At 38.2% G+C, this 17236-nt stretch overlaps 1 protein-coding gene across 1 annotated transcript in view; it reads right to left on the bottom strand.

Annotated features, from left to right (window-relative positions):
* CNTNAP2 (contactin associated protein 2) overlaps positions 1 to 17236 on the bottom strand; it is a 1655962-nt gene that overhangs the window by 1305605 nt on the left and 333121 nt on the right. Inside the window, exon 5 of the mRNA XM_055420199.2 lies at positions 2819 to 3022. Coding sequence (XP_055276174.2) covers positions 2819 to 3022 — 204 coding nt within the window. The remainder of the gene's footprint in view (positions 1 to 2818; positions 3023 to 17236) is intronic.

Below are 17236 nucleotides of genomic sequence, written 5' to 3'. Positions count from 1 at the left end.
CATTCTCCGTCATCCCCTTCTCCTCCTGCCCCCAACCTTTCCCAGCATCAGAGTCTTTTCCAATGAGTCAACTCGTCGCATGAGGTGGCCAAAGTATTGCAGTTTCAGCTTTAGCATCAGTCCCTCCAATGAACATCCAGGATTAATCTCCTTTAGAATGGACTGGTTGGATCTCCTTGCAGTATAAGGGACTCTCAAGAGTCTTCTCCAACACCACAGTTCAAAAGCATTGATTCTTCGGCGATCAGCTTTCTTCACAGTCCAACTCTCACATCCATACATGACCACGGGAAAAACCATTGCCTTGACTAGACGGACCTTGGTTGGCAAAGTAATGTCTCTGCTTTTTAATATACTATCAAGGTTGGTCATAACTTTCCTTCCAAGGAGCAAGCGTCTTTTAATTTCATGGCTGCAATCAGCATCTGCAGTGATTTTGGAGCCCCCAAAAAAAAGTCTGACACTGTTTCCACTGTTTTTCCATCTATTTCCCATGAAGTGATGGGACCAGATGCCATGATCTTTGTTTTCTGAATGTTGAGCTTCAAGCCAACCTTTTCACTCTCCTCTTTCACTTTCATCAAGAGGCTTTTGAGTTCCTCTTCACTTTCTGCCATAAGGGTAGTGTCATCTGAATTCTGAGGTTATTGATGTTTCTCCCGGCAATCTTGATTCCAGCTTGTGCTTCTTCCAGCCCAGCGTTCCTCATGATGTACTCTGCATATAAGTTAAATAAGCAAGGTGACAATATACAACCTTGACGTACACCTTTTCCTATTTGGATCCACTCTGTTGTTCCATGCCCAGTTCTGACTGTTGCTTCCTGACCTGCATACAGGTATCTCAAGAGGCAGGTCAGGTGGTCTGGGATTCCCATCTCTTTCAGAAATGTTCCACAGTTTATTGTGATCCACACAGTCAAAGGCTTTGCATAGTCAATGAAGCAGAAATGGATGTTTTTCTGAAACTCTCTTGCTTTCTCCATGATCCAGCAGATGTTGGCAATTTGATCTCTGGTGCCTCTGCCTTTTCTAAAACCTGCTTGAACATCTGGGAGTTCACGGTTTACATACTGCTGAAGCGTGGCTTGGAGAATTTTGAGCATGACTTTACTAGTGTGTGAGATAAGTGCAATTGTGCGGTAGTTTGAGCATTCTTTGGCATTGCCTTTCTTTGGGATTGGAATGAAGACTGACCTCTTCCAGTCCTGTGGCCACTGCTGAGTTTTCCAAATCTGCGGCATATTGAGTGCAGCACTTTCACAGCATCATCTTTCAAGATTTGAAATAGCTCAACTGGAATTCCATCACCTCCACCTGCTTTGTTAGTAGTGATGTTTTCTAAGGCCCACTTGACTTCACATTCCAAGATGTCTGGCTCTAGGTCAGTGATCACGTTATCGTGACTATCTTGGTCGTGAAGATCTTTTTTGTACTGTTCTTCTGTGTATTCCTGCCACCTCTTCTTAATATCTTCTGCTTCTGTTAGGTCCATACCATTTCTGTCCTTTATCGAGCCCATCTTTGCATGAAATGTTCCCTTGGAAGCTCTAATTTTCTTGAAGAGGTCTCTTGTGTAGATCAACAGTAACTACTACGTGGCCAGTGACCTCACTTTTCTGTTTTAAATGACATTTTAGGGGACTTCAATACGGTAGACCATAAGGGACAGGCTCTTCTCCTTCCCTGGTCTCTGATGCCATATACTCATATTTCCTCCTATTCACTGTCTCTTCTCCTCGGGCTTCATGTAGCACCTTCTCCTGTCAATATCACACATGGAACTCCCTAATAGAATCTCAACTTTGATGACTAGCAGGCAGCTAAAATGCACCATGTTCCAACAGATGTCTAGACTTTCTCTATTGGAAAGAATTAGTACACCTCCGTTAGAAGGAACTGAAGAGAAAATAAGGCTTTCTGTATTTCTAAAAATGGTACAAATGTCTATTTGGAACTCAAGCCATACCCTAGGGTTATTCTTTATATGTTCCCTTTCTTTTTTACTCCATACTCGATTAATTACAAACCATACTAACTTTACAACCAAACCCATCTCCCAGGTGAATCTATTTTTCTACATTTCCCCTAAGCCAGCTTCTGCAAGCAGTGGTGATCTCTCAGTTACACCAGGCAGAAGTCCAGCTGTGACTCTCTTGTTCATGCAAGCATTTTCTTTTACAGAAGTCTCAGTACATTTCTAAAAATAAGATCATGAGGCCATATAACTTTAAGTCTACCAACAGCTTCCCATTCTTAAAATACCATCTAATTTCCTCTCCTATCCTGTGAATACCCATACTAGCCTCCTCATCTTGTTCCTTGGGCAGATCGGGTCTTAGTCTCATGATCCTTTCGCAACTGCTTTGTCCCAGATATTTTCAGGTCTTGTTTTTGTCATCACTGAAACCTCATCCTGAATATCTTCTTGGAGAGGACTTTCCTCACTACATATTCTAATATTTACCCCCTTGCCTATACAGTATCCTTTATTATGTCAAGCTTATTTAATTGATTTCATACTACTCATCAGTATTTGAGGTCATATCTTCTGATTTAGTTGTTTTTAAATAATAGATGATACAGTGCCCAGCTGTACGCCAGATGCTAGTATGGTAACTGGATAGAAGAGGTGTTGAATACATATTTGGAAATGAGCATGTATATAAATATATATCAAGCACTATGAATTAAAAATGAATTGACAACAACATAATGTGAACTCTTTTAATTTACATTTTAAGGATTAAAGACCATTAGCATTTAACTAACAGGGATACCAATAAATGGAAGGAATGGTGCCAAAAATCAGAACATACCTAGGTTTAAACTGAAGACCAGCTTGGCTTTTTTGAGTTCCAAAGTAATATAATCCCCTTGCTGTCCTTCTCCGTGTAAGATTACCCCTTCACTTTCAGAGGTTTTAAATTTCAAGGCAATGACATCTTTCAGCGTTTTCATCTTCTTGTTTCTGAATCTATATGGTAACACAACATGGCCATCGAAGTTGATAACATCAGCCCCTAAAAGAAGAAAGAAACAACATTTTAGCTTTGTTACTGTATGTTGAGCTTCAGTGTGAAGTTTATCATCTTCCAATGAGTGTCCGCACTGAATAAAGGACAAAAGGGGTTTTTCTAGAAAACTCTTTAGTCCTGGGTTCTCCTTCTCTTTCTGTTTTGTTCTGGTCCTGAAGTGGACACAGGACTTGTAAAGACTGATGATAGAAAACCCTTAACAACTTAAAACTCTTCAACTGTCATACTAATAACAGAAGTTCCATCACTGACTTATAGGCTTCAAAATTTTGACTTAGAAATTGGGAGTTTACCTGAAAAAGTAAAAATATAATCCCTGAGATATTAGGAGACTTTAATATTTTCCTTCTTAAACGAGGCTAAGTGTTCATGATTTTAAATACGGATTTTGGTAACAAATTTTCTTTTCTATGACATAACAATAAAGGATTAGAAGGCAGAGTTTGTGGTATACTCATTTTCTAATGTTTTTTATATTCTACTACATTTTCAGTAAACTTTATGGTAGTACCTAGAGTTTGTAGTAAATTGAACTTTAACTTGCTTTATCCCTTGCTCTTAGGGTTCATGTCTGTTTCAAATTCCTTATTAAACCCTTGGCTTTCCAATAGAGAAGTGTGTTGCCCATGTTCTCAACTACTCTGAAAAAAGACAGTCTCACCCATATATGATTAGAAGAACACAAATCTAATCTATGCTGTGCATAGTTGTAGTTTGATCTTTAGGAATTTCATTGAAAACATGAAATTCTATAAACCTTTACAAAGTATGAACAACTTTTACCCACCCTCAGAAACAGAGTATAGTGGGCAACAGTATAGTAACTGTTTCTTATTCACACCAGAAATAGAAAATGAAATGATCTTGTTTATTATGCACTGTTGGTTCGTGGGTCGCCAACCCACAGAATGGGTCAGTGGTGAACTGCAATAATTCAGATCAAATTTTAAGTACAAATAGAATCTTAGTCACCCTAATCAGACCTTTTTCAATAAAAATACTTTCAGCTTTTAGTTTTAAGTTGTAGAAAACCGAGTCGCATTGGCTCTAAAAATGATGACGGTGTGTGTGTTCAGTTGTGTCCAGCTCTTTCTGACAACGTGGACAACAGTCCGCCAGGCTCCTCCTGCCCTTTCCAGGAGAGAATGCTGGTGGAACAGACTGCTGTTTCCTCCTCCAGTGGGTCTTCCCAACCCAGGGATCAAATTCATGTCTCTTGGTCAAACCTAGTCACACTGGAAACCTAATCACATTCAATAGCTCTAATTATCTCAGGATTATAAGCCAGGATGAAGCCTGCCTCTAGTTTGGGGTAAGATTTGCCAGAGAACCCAGAGAGACAGACACTGGAGAAAAACTAACAGCAAGTTGAAAACCTGACACGAACATCTTCTCATCACACACCCTCTTCTCTTGTTAGCTCAGTCAGCCTGGGGGATATTTTGGATCGTGGTAACAGTAACGATAGCCGGCTCCGGCTATATCATGGTGGTAGGAGCAGAGCTACCAGAGGTTATATTTGCTCTTTTATCTGTGCAGTATTTGCCAGCATAAGTTTTGCTCTTAACTAATGCCATAAAGTGAATTGTCACGAGTACACTTATTTCAAATATTGCTTAAAAGTATCTCTAAGTTTTTCCTTCAAATCAATAGACTTTGAATATTTTAAAAATATGATATATCTTTTTAGCAAAACCATTTCTGATTTTAAGTGACAGTTCAGAGAATCATTGCATTCTAAAAAGTTCACAAGGAAAAACATAACTTAGAACTTTGTTTTAATTCTCACAGTCAATTATTTACTATAAGACTTTATACAGCCATAAAAAGACTTTCTTAATCAACGGAATTCTGTTCTGAGACTGTGAATCACAGAGGTTTATTTTACTATGGAGGAAAAAAAGCAGACATTAAATTTTGGCTTCTGCTAACACTGCAAAGCCAATTAGATTTTAGCTTAATCATCTATACTGTCACAGCTGAATTCCAATTGCACTATCTTTATCATCTGTGATGAGAGATAAAACAGAGAAAAAGTGGAATCTGATTATCAGATCCCAGGTTGAATTTATAATCCAGCAGTTCGCAGAAATTACTTTTTGTCTTGCAAAGTGTATAAACAAAAAAGTCAGAAGGAGGGAGTAAATTCTGAATCCCAGAAAGTAAGTCTGCAGTCAGTTTCATATCAGTGAAAGTTGAATAACAGACACATCATCATTTTATATACCCCCAACATATATTAATTGACAACAAACATTCCCCATTCATCTCTTAGGAAGTAAATGTTCCCAGAGCTTAGACAGAGGAAGGAATACACTCTTCCTATGTTTTCTCCTAACTCAAAATCTACATTCAGTTTTGGGCACAGAACAGTGATTTATACAAATGTTGATGCCTTTCTTCCTTAGTTTTATGCAAATGAAAAAAGTGACAGGAAGGATGAGCATGGTTTCTTTCTTCAGACAGTCCTAGGATATTAACAAAAACATGAAGAAATGTTATTCATGAGGATCAAATCTCATCTTTCAGGTGGTCAGTGGTCAGCTGAAAAACATACAGTGCTCTCTGATCCAGGTCTCTCACCTTACCACATCAAAGCTGTTCTTCAGGAATGGGTTAAATGCTTGCACAAGATTAGCATGTGGATGTGAACTCAGAGTTGGCTTTGAAACTACAAATTCCTGGAAGTAATCTATGGTATATAATTTATACATAAACATGCACCATACACTTAAGAGACTGAGATATTGTAAAAATCTATCAGAGTTTAGTTATTTTTCCTGCAACATACATTACAATTTCACTTGACAGCTGATAATATGTTGTGCTTATTTTGGGACAAGCCACATTTTTCCCCCTATTACCCTGATTGCTTTTCACTCCTTAGAATAAAGTTTTCTCTGCAGTGATTAAATGTGTGGTTGAGCTGTTTAAGCAATCTGAACTATTTGGCTAGTCAAAAAGTGAATGCAAAATCAGAGTGCGTCCATGATTTTGTTTCTAACAATAACTCAGGTTGGAGTGTGCCCGATTCATCAAATCATCATGGTAGAGAAAGCTTTTATTTTTAAATTTCACTGTTACTTACCCTTTAGTTTCTCTGAGTTTGTAGACACTCAGATGAGATATTTTGGAAAAGTGTTTTTCATCTAAAGATTTTACAGTTTTAAAAAGTGCCTTTGCTAATTTTTACTACAAATGTAATATATGTTTATTGTTAAAAAGAAATTAAACAATATTCTTAAACAATAAGAAATTAATACATTTCCAGAGAATGTAGAAAGTGAACCCCCAAAATAAGCGATCAGAGTGTTAACTGGGTAACAGGTTGGTACATCTTAGTAGATTTTATCTATCTCTCTCTCTGTCTAATGCATGAAATGATCTATATATTATTCCATATATGTGACTGTGTGTGTGTGTGTGTGTGTGTGTATGTATTTAGAGAGAGGGCGGGGAAGGGAAAGAGAAAGGAGAATGTAGTTTCATTTAATTATGATTCAAAATGTGTTTCTGGCAATGTATTTATAATGTGGAAACTTGAACATTTTAGTAAATTAATATATTTTAATGATCTTCATGCAGCAAGGTACTTACAATAAAGTAAGAATGTATATAATTTGAAATATAATTTAATCTATTAAATTGAAAACATTAAAATGTATTTGTATACAACACCACAAAATAAACAAATAAATACTTAGGAAATACTTCTGTCTTCCTGTTTTCTCTCAAATATTTCCTTATAGAAAACTTAGAATAATAGGAAGGTTTAAATGAGAAAAATAAAGGGACAATTCTATTTTCATGAAATAACCACTTACATTTCTGATTATATTATTTTGTATATATGTAGTTTGGACGAGGAAATGGCAACCCACTCCAGTATTCTTGCCTGGAAAATCCCATGGACAGAGGAGCTTGGTGGGGGACAATTAGATACACAGAAGGATCAGAGTCCATATAGTTTTGTTACAGAACACTATGTTTTTTTTTTTTTTAATCTCATTGTTTTCTTCCAAATCAGGATTTTAATTAGCTTAAAATATATGATCATTTGGATGTCTGGTTTCTTCAATGAGAATCTGTTTTACAGTTTTCTTTTTAATACACTTGTTATTTTAGAATAATTTTTGATTTAAAAAAAGTAGCAAAGATACAATGGCGAGTTCCTACACACTCTCCACCCAACTTTCTCTAACATTAACATTTTATATAACTGAGTACATTTGTGAAGTCTGAGACATAACTTGGTTGTTTTGGTTGAGTCACTAAGTCATATCTAATACTTTTGTGACCCCATGGACTGTAGCCTACCAGGATCCTCTGTTCACGAGGTTCCCCAGGCAAGAATACTTGAGTGGGTTGCCATTTCCTTCTCCAGGGGATCTTCTGACCCAGGGATCAAACCCACATCTCCTACATCACAGGTGGATTCTTTATGACTCAGCCACTGGAGAATCCCCAAGACATGTTAGATATATCATTATTCACTGAAATATAGACTATATTTGGATTTCACCAGTTGTCACAAATTTGTTTGCTTGCTTTTCCTATTCCAGGATCCAGTCCAGGATCTCACATTTCATGTTTGTTATCATCAAAAGTCGTGTCTGACTCTTTGCAACCCCATGGACTGCAGCACGCCAGCCTTTCCTGTCCTTCACTATCTCCGGGAGTTTGCTCAAACTCATGTCCATTGAGTCAGTGATGCCATCCAACCACCTCATCCTCTGTCTTCCCCTTCTCCTCCTGCCCTCAATCTTTTCCAGCATCAGGGTCTTTTCCAATGAGTTGTCTCTTTGCATCAGGTGGCCAACATATTGGAGCTTCAGCATGAGTCCTTCCAGTGAATATTCAGGGTTGATGTCCTTTAGAGTTGACTGGTTTGACCTCCATGCTGCCCAAGGGACTCAAGAATCTTCTCCAGCACCACAGTTCAAGAACATCAGTTCTTTGGAGTTCACCCTTCTTCAAGGTCCAGCTTTCATTACTTAGTTTCCTGAACCTCCTCCAATCAATGAGGTTTCCTTATTCGTCCCTTGTCTTTCACAACTTTGACACTTTAGAAGAGTACTGGTCAGGTTATATTTTGTAGAATCCTTCTCAGTCAGGCTTGGTCTGTAGTTTTCTTAGGACAAGATTGGTATCGTTTGGGGAAAAAAATCCCAGAGTTGGCGTCTTCATCACTCCCTATCTGGCGAGGCATGATGGCAACATGACTTTTCAGAAGTGATATTGATCAAGGTGATGTCTGCCATGCCTCTTCACTGCAAAGTGACTATTTTCCACTTTCTAAACTTCATCTGGGGAACCGAGTCACCAAGTCCAGCCTACGTTTCAGGTAAGGAGAATTAAGTTCCACCTCCTGGAGTGGGGAGTAGCTACATATATTATTTAGAATTTTTCTATAAGTAAGATTTCTTATATTTATTCATTCTTTCCAACACTTTGGCCACCTGATGTGAAGAGCTGTCTCACTAGGAAAGACCCTGATGCTGGGAAAAATTCAGGGCAAGAGGAGAAGAGGTTGATAGAGGATTAGATGGTTGGATGGCATCACCGACTCAATGGACACAAGTTTGAGTGAACTCCAGGAGATAGTGAAGGACAGGGAAGCCTGGTGTGCTGCAGGCCCTGGGGTCAGAAAAAGTCAGACATGACTTATTAGCGATTGACAACAATAATTCATTCATTCAAACATGTATTCATATAACTATGGGACTGTGCATGTTTATTTCTTCTTTGACTTTAATTCAATGCTTGCTCAAATGGTCCCATATTTTAGCCATTGGAAGCTCTTTGTGGTTGGCGCCTATCAGGCGTGTATCAGTTAGCCCCTGTGGCCTTCTCCTGCCCTTCCTGCTCCTTCCCCCTCCTTCTCTTCTGACACCTCAGCCCCCTCCCTCCCCTTTCCCCTTCCCTCCCCACCTCTTGCTCCTTTCTGAGTCCTCCTCACCCTCTTGCTTTCTCTTTTCTCTTCTCTCTTTCTGCCACTATATGATGCCCTAAGCTCATCTTGCATTTTTTCTGCCCCAGACCTACAAGCAGCCCTTTTCCCAAGGAACCCCCATTTATTTCACTGTAGCATGGCACTGAGAAACTTGCAGCTATTTCTTTTTTTTACTTTATACACGATACAATTTCTACAAATAAATATAGTTATCATCTATATGATCCATTCCTCCACAAAATAAATAAATTATTCAATGAAAAAGAATAAAAACTCATGAAATTACCTAATCTATTTCATAAAGATTTGCAATGATTTTGAAGCTTTTTTCATTTTAATCAAATGTTTTTGCATAAACAGCGAATTTTAAAGGCCATAATAATAATTGCTAATATGTATTTAAGTGATTACTGATTACTACTTAAATACGTTCAAGTGTTTGTTAATATTTATCTATGTGATAATGCATAGGGCTTAATATTTTAAAGTAATTTTTGTTTCATTATCATAAAATTAATATGTATTCATTGTAAAAATTTATGTCATATAAAATACAAAAATAAGTCAATTTAGTTATAATCATATCACAGAGATGGCAAAATACTTTTTGTACATCTAAGTTATCTGTGGTTTTCTACAAATCCAAACATTTCTATAATGAACATTCTTGCAGTGAGATTCCTGAGCACAGGAATAATTATTTCCTTACTTTCAATTTCCAAAATGCTTAATTAAAGCACTTTAATTGCTTAAAGATATCAGTAGAGATGCATGTTAATGAGTTACTATGAAATCTAACATTATGTAATGTATATAAATACCCAAGTCACACTCAAGACTTTGAAATACATCTCTGAAACTAAAGTTGATATACACTGCTGCTGCTGCTGCTAAGTCACTTCAGTCGTGTCCGACTCTGTGCGACCCCATAGACGGAAACCCACCAGGCTCCCCCATCCCTGGGAGTCTCCAGGCAAGAACACTAGAAGGTGGAATTTGCTTAGTTTTGCCAGCTTTTACATAGATGCAAATCTACATATTCTTTGTCTCTTTTTATGTAGTCAATATTCTAGATATGTTGACCTTTCTTTGCAAAATACCATGTCACCATTTTCATCTCTATATTCACTCACCACCCTTCTTCTTCACAGCATTTATTTCTACCTAACATATTATTTGGAAAAGCTCACTTCTGGGAAAAGATCCTGATGCTGGGAAAGATTTAAGGGTAGGCGGAGAATGGTAACAGAGAATAAGATGGTTGGGCAGCATGACCAACTCAATGGACATGAGTTTGAGCAAACTCTGGGAGACAGTGAAGGACAGGGAAGCCTATCATGCTGCAGTCCACGGGGTTGCAAAGAATCGGACACGACTTGGCAACTGAATAACAACAAAAAAAGCTCAGTACTTAGAACAGTGCATTAGTCTATATTCATTAAGTATTTGTTGAATGATTGCATGTTGTCATTTTTATTCAGTGCATTAAAGTACAATAAACACTATTATTTTAAACTTTTTCTTTAACAATTTGAATCATAAGAATGGAAGAAATTTCAAGAATCTGATTCATTTTGGTGCCACAGCTACTAATATAGCCAAGGTTTCAACTGTTAAAGAAAAAAAATGGTGATTTTATGCTACATTTTCTGTGGTGGAGGGAAAAAATTCATGCCATTATTTTTGACTTGGTGTTATCTAATTGATAGACATTAACTGGGATAGAACCTTGTCCATCTCATCACATATGCAGGCTGTTTCTACTTGATTAATCTCCTTCTTCTAACCTGCTGCCCTTTTCATTCAATATATCTGTGGTTTAAATATAAATAAATAGTTAATAGATTCCAAAAGGTCAATAACAGCTAATTTAGAGTAACAGGAGCAAACAAGCCTTCTTCAAATCCTTTGAAAAATAATCTAGAGACAGACTTTCAAAAAAAATCACTTCTACTTGGGGAAGAATAAAACAAAATAAAAACTGTAAAGGCTCTTTCAGGAAGGTCAGTATCTCACATTTTGTGCAATATTTCTCTTTAAAATGTGTCGCTTTGCCCTTAAGTGCGTGATAGCTCATGACAGAGCAACAATAATCACATCAGAGGTGTCTGATATCATTTATCCATAACATTTGGACTCATATCTACATGGCCTTTCCAAAGGCATGTCCAACTCTACTTGCTCAACACATAATTCTTCCTCCAGGCCTTATATCCATTATACAATCACTCTAGGTGAGCTCTGGGCCTTTCTTTAGCTCCTCCCTGTCTTGGGGACCTGTATTCTGTTAGTTCCAAGTCTAATGAAATTTAGTACATCCATGTTTTTCAAACACATAGTTGACTTTTTATATGCACTCCCACCATGTTCCCATCACCTCACATACAGTCCATTGCATTAACATCGTGAATGAGCAATTTCCACCCTCCAGTTTTATTACCCTTAACTCCATCCTCCATACAGAAGCTAAAAAGATCTTTTGAAATAAACTCTTCTACTGAAAAACTCTTCAATGTGGCCTGCAGGTCCCTCAGGGATAGAGCTGTGTTCCCAACACTCTTGCATTTTATCACCACCTTTCTCCTTGTAAACCTCCTGGATCCTTTGCTAATTTCACCTAATTTAATTTTCATTTCCTCCTGCTAAATTCACTTCCTTCAATGAAGAGCTATTAAAAAATAAAACTATGTTTATGCTTATTATTATTTAAGCATCTTCTAAGCTTCAGATAAAGCTTACCTACTAGACAAATTCCCTTGTGTAAAAAGCCCTCATTCACAGAGGTTTCCCAGGTGGCTCAGTGGTAAAGAACCTGCCTGCCAATGCAGGAAATGCAGATTCGATCCCTGAGTCAGGAATATCCCCTGGAGTGGGAAATATCAACCCACTCCAGTATTCTCACCTGGAAAATCCCACAGACAGAGGAGTCTGGCAGGCTATGGTCCATGGGGTCACAGAGAGTCATACATGACTGAACACACACACATCACCCTTAGATATTTTATCATACCACTTCTCATATTGAAATTATCTCTTTATGGATCTGATTTCCTCTGTGGAATTTAAGCTTTTCTAAGGTACAGCCTCCAGATGGATTCTTCTACTTTGTATTTCTTAACACAATAAACACTTCTCTCTTATTAATTTTTTTTTTTTAATTTATTTACTGTTTAGCTACACCACAGGGAATGTGGGATCTTAGTTCCCCAACCAGGGGTCAAATTCATGACCCCTGCAGTGGAAGCACATCGTCTTGTCTAAACCACTGAACTGCCAGGGAAATCCCAATAAACACTTCTTAAACTGATTTAAACATCACTGATATTTGAGACAACATGCAGAAGTGGAATTCCTCTGTTCTCACCTTCCTTCAAAACCATACCTGGAGCAACACAGTCTATTCTCTGAGAGCAGACTCATACATGATCTAGTGACACGTACTTATATCAATACCATCATTGTATATTTCTGATATAAACACATAGTTTAAAACATGAAATGCTTTCATTTTACTCATTCTGAAATTATTTTTAATAAGTCAACAATTAAAACATTTGATTATATATATATATGCCTTTTAGCTGAATGCATTTAAGGGAAATGGTCATTTACACACAGAGGACATCAAAAAATCAGAGTGATCTACTTCAGAACAGGGTTACAGCTCTGATACATCTGAAAATACAGAGGTAATAAGCAATTTCTGACCATTAGCATTAAATATTAGCATAAAATACATCCATATGGTAGCTATTCTTATTCATTTTTATAAATCAAAAAGTCAGATAAATTAGACCAGTGTTCTTTGTGATAATATTAGTTTATTGAAAATAGCTCTACAGTTTTTTATCATACACAATCTATTTTTCTGCTAAGGAAAAGACTATCTAAAACTATAAGTACTAAATAAATATTCCACAAATGAAGGAAGGAACCAGACATCAAGAAATCCCCTAGAGCATTTCTTAATAATAATTAGTCTCAACATTTATTTCAGATTTTTAAAATCATTTCTCAGTTAAATTTACTTCTAGTTCCAAGAAAACACTGTTGTCAGTGTTGGATCCAAATTTCATCACCAAATTGACTAAGGGATGGTAAGTTGATTTAGTGATGTGTTTTGAGGCACTGTTTTCCTGGTAATTTATTCAATACTTAGGAAAAGATAAACAATTCATATACATACAAGGGAAATGCTTAAAGAGGTGTCAACATCCTGGAAATTTCTCAGAGCTACCAGGGCTAGCTTCCACTTTCCCCTCAGTACTACCATGTCTTCTGTTTTCTGTATGTTGACGTTTTGACATGTGGGGACTTGCTGATGTCTCCCAGAGTGAGCCAGTTCCTAAGGATGTTCTTCAAATACAGGCCAAACAGTCAAGAGTCCACAGCCTAGCTATCTCCTCTCTCTGGCTCCCACCCTCTAGATCACTATCCACCTGCCCTAATGACTCCAGGGTCAGGTACCAAACAACCAGGGACAGCCCTGTCCTGTCCAGGACAACCCCTGTCCCAGAGCCTCTGAAACAATTCAAACTAGCCAATCGTTAACCAGCTTACTTGGCCTCACCCGTTCCTTCCTGTGGAAAGCATAGAAAAGGCTTTTTCCCATCCACTCCCCTCCTTCTCTGCCCTCCCCATCCCCCCAGACTGGACCTGCCCTCTCCTCTTCAGAACTTTCATAATAAATTACCTTTTCAATGATAGTTGTTTCCTGATATGTTGACCTTACTAGACCTTAAATTACCTATCAATATACTATATTTCAAGATACCCCTGTTGGCCTTGAAATGAAAGAAAGAAAATGAAAGGCACTCAGTCGTATCTGACTCTTCATGACCCTAAGGACTATACAGTCCAAGGAATTCTCCAGGCCAGAATACCGGAGTGGGTAGCATTTCCCTTCTCCAGGGTATCTTCTCAACCCAGGGATTGAACCCAGGTCTCCCACATTGCAGGCAGATTCTTTACCAGCTGATCCACAAGGGAAGCCCAAGAATACTGCAGTGGGTAGCCCATCACTTCTTCAACAGACCTTCCCAACCCAGGAATCGAACGGGGTCTCCTGCACTGTAGGCCGATTTTCTACCAACCGAGCTCTCAGCTTTCCGATATCTCAAATAATCTATATTCCAAAATATTTTCTACAGAAAATCCTTTTACTATAATTAAGAAAAGGAATAGAAAATAATTTGACCAAACCAAAAAAGAAAAAAAATCTTAAGATTATTGGTAAGAGTTATCCCATAGATCTGAAAAAAAGTGAATTTAAGAAATCACTATGAAATGTCTGATATCAACTAGCATTCACTGAAATATCTTCTACACCCATGCCATTGTACCAAGAAAGTGGGACTATGGAGCAACAGAGGTGAGTTTTATTAGAAAACTAATAGATGAGCTCCTTTATTAAAAGAAAATTAAGATTAAGAAAAATCCAGACAGATAGGGGAAGAGCATATGCAGTTTCCTTAAAGAGCTCAGTAGTTCTGAGTTTTATATACAAGGTTCATGAGTCCTGAAAGGGTTCGAATTGGAAGATGAAGAATCTATTGCTTCGTATGGAAGATACGGATCTAAGTGTGAAATGATGGTGTCCTCAGGGGAAGGTATAGCACCAGATTCATATCTTGGAAAGATAATCCCTATGTTGATGTGGCAGAATTGGTGTGTTAGAAGACAATGCAGAAGCAGAGAGAGCAGGGACCTCCCTGAGAGCAGCTAACCATCTAATCACGTTGATAAAGGTTCGCCAAAGCCAGACACAGAAGAAAACCATGTCATAAAAGAATGCAAAGCTTTCCGATGTGCATGGTTGATACTCAGAATTTCAAAGCACTTAAGGCTTCTATAATGACTGAAGGATTTCAGATGAATATTTACAACCGTGTTTTTCTCCAAAGATATGACAAACCCAACACCATAAAAGATTTTAATGGAATTGAGACTTCACTAAAAACAAACCCAAATGTCAAACATTCTTCTTTGAAATATGTTATATATATGGATTCACTTATTTTCACCACCTTAATTTTTGGACAGAATCTTTAGATGCCATCTTTAGCTATCACACATTTTTCCATATCTCAAAAGATCATATGTATCTAAAAATGTAAACTAAGTATTTTTCCAAACAGTAGACACTTTCCCAACAACTGCAAAGTTTCCTGGACAAGCAGCAATCTGTACTGCTGCTGCTGCTAAGTCACTACAGTCGTGTCCGACTCTGTGTGACCCCATAGACGGGAGCCCACCAGGCTCCCCCGTCCCTGGGATTCTCCAGGCAAGAACACAGGAGTGGGTTGCCATTTCCTTCTCCAATGTGTGAAAGTGAAAAGGGAAAGTGAAGTCGCTCAGTTGTGTCCGACCCTTAGCAATCTGTACTAGGTGACTAGTAAAGATGTCATTTTTATTTATTTTACTTTCTGTACTTTCCTGAAAGTCCAATGAATTGGTACAAATGATTTGTATCTACTGGCAAGAGATTGGGACATATGTTTAGAATGTTTTGAGTTTATGCATAGGATGTAGTACATCACAGCTTCATTTTATTTTTAGTTTGATTTTACATACCTTTGGGTGAGTCTTTTATCTCAGCCATAAAATAGGATTAATAAAGCTCAGAATGTACACATGTTGTGACATAATGTGTTCTTTCCTCTCCGTTAGAACAGTTGGGTCCTGTCTGATGAGATACTAAATGGTACTCCGCGGCCGCACCATCAACACACCTCAGTGAATCAGGCATTGGAGGGGATCTGATTCACTGTGAACATGGGTGCCGTCCATTAGTCGGTGACACCCACATGCCCTCTGAGGGCCCTGTGAGCAGGCTGAATTAATTCATTTCCATAAATGAGCAATGCTCCCACCGCTTGTGCAGAGAACCAGTCCTGACAAGGCTAAAATAACTGAAGCACCTGAAATGAGAACCACACTGGTCAGAGGGGACACAGTTCATATACATCAGGGATGCTAGCTTGTAAAACTCGTGTAGCTCCAGTGATTTTCTGACTTTTGAGAGAGATACGGGTAACAGAGACAATGTTCTCCTGAATTAAAAGGTGAACGGGGAAAAGAGGCTAAGTTAACATCGAAGACACTTGGTCCTGCTAGTGGGAAAACAGCAGGGAGTATTTGGGATATATTAAGGGTATGGGGGAGGTAGTTTCTTTCCAACTGGGGCAAACAGAAACTATGCAGAAATTCTAATGTCATTCAAACAATCCATTTCCTAGAAAAGTAAGAAATCCAACATTGTAATGAACCCCCTCCCCTCTATTTTTAAATGTTGAACAGCTGCCTTGGGGTTGCATTAAGCAGAGACTTCTATCTAGTACCCTACAGCTAGGTTTTGTTCAGCGACACATTCCTTTGGGCTTTCCATGTGACTCTAGCAGTAAAGAACCTGACTGCCAATGCAGGAGATGGAAGAGACGTGGTCATCTCTAGTTGGGAATACATCCTGGAGCAGGATTCTTGCCTGGAGAATCCCACGGATAGAGGAGCCTGGTGGGCTACAGTCCATAGGCTTGCACAGAGGCAGACAAGACTGAAGCAATTTAGCATGCACAAATCCCTTTAAACTTGAATACTGTCAAGATATAAGACTAAACAGATCATAATAAGACTGAATAATTAAGTTTATTTTCCATGATGTCATAATTTACTTGTGAATGACCACAGCATGTATCGACAAGGAATTTTATTTCTTAAAAAGCAAATTCCTTGGAAAAGATGTTGGATAGTGCTAAATGGAGAGTGAAAGATTTAAAAAATAATTTTAATGGTATTATAGGATACAAAGATATAACACTCTATGTTGCGTAAATTGCTCAGTCGTGTCTGTCTCTCTGCAACCCCATGGACTATAGCCCGCCAGGCTCCTCTGTCCACAGGATTCTCCAGGCAATAATACTGGAGTGGGTTGCCATTCCCTTCTCCAGGGGAATCTTCCCGACCCAGCGATCGAACCTCATTGCAGGCAGATTCCCTGTTGTCTGAGCCACCAGGAAAGCCCAATGCTCTTATTACCACATAACTATAGGCAGATAGGACACTAAACATAGGAGGGAAGGAAGGACAGAAAACACTATAAATCTGAGCTTCTTTACTGATTTACTGGATATAAGACTCTATCTAAAAAAGAAATATATTTATATATGTACATGCGCATATTAAATTGATATGTGTGTGTGAATATGGGCTTCCAAGGTGGTGCTAGTGGTAATGAACCGACCTGCTAG

The sequence above is a fragment of the Moschus berezovskii genome, chromosome 3 (genome assembly GCF_049115385.1).
Source record: "Moschus berezovskii isolate FMDL1 chromosome 3, NW_MosBer_1.0, whole genome shotgun sequence".
Classification (NCBI taxonomy): Eukaryota; Metazoa; Chordata; class Mammalia; order Artiodactyla; family Moschidae; genus Moschus; species Moschus berezovskii.
This window is presented reverse-complemented; position numbering and strand designations above follow the sequence as displayed.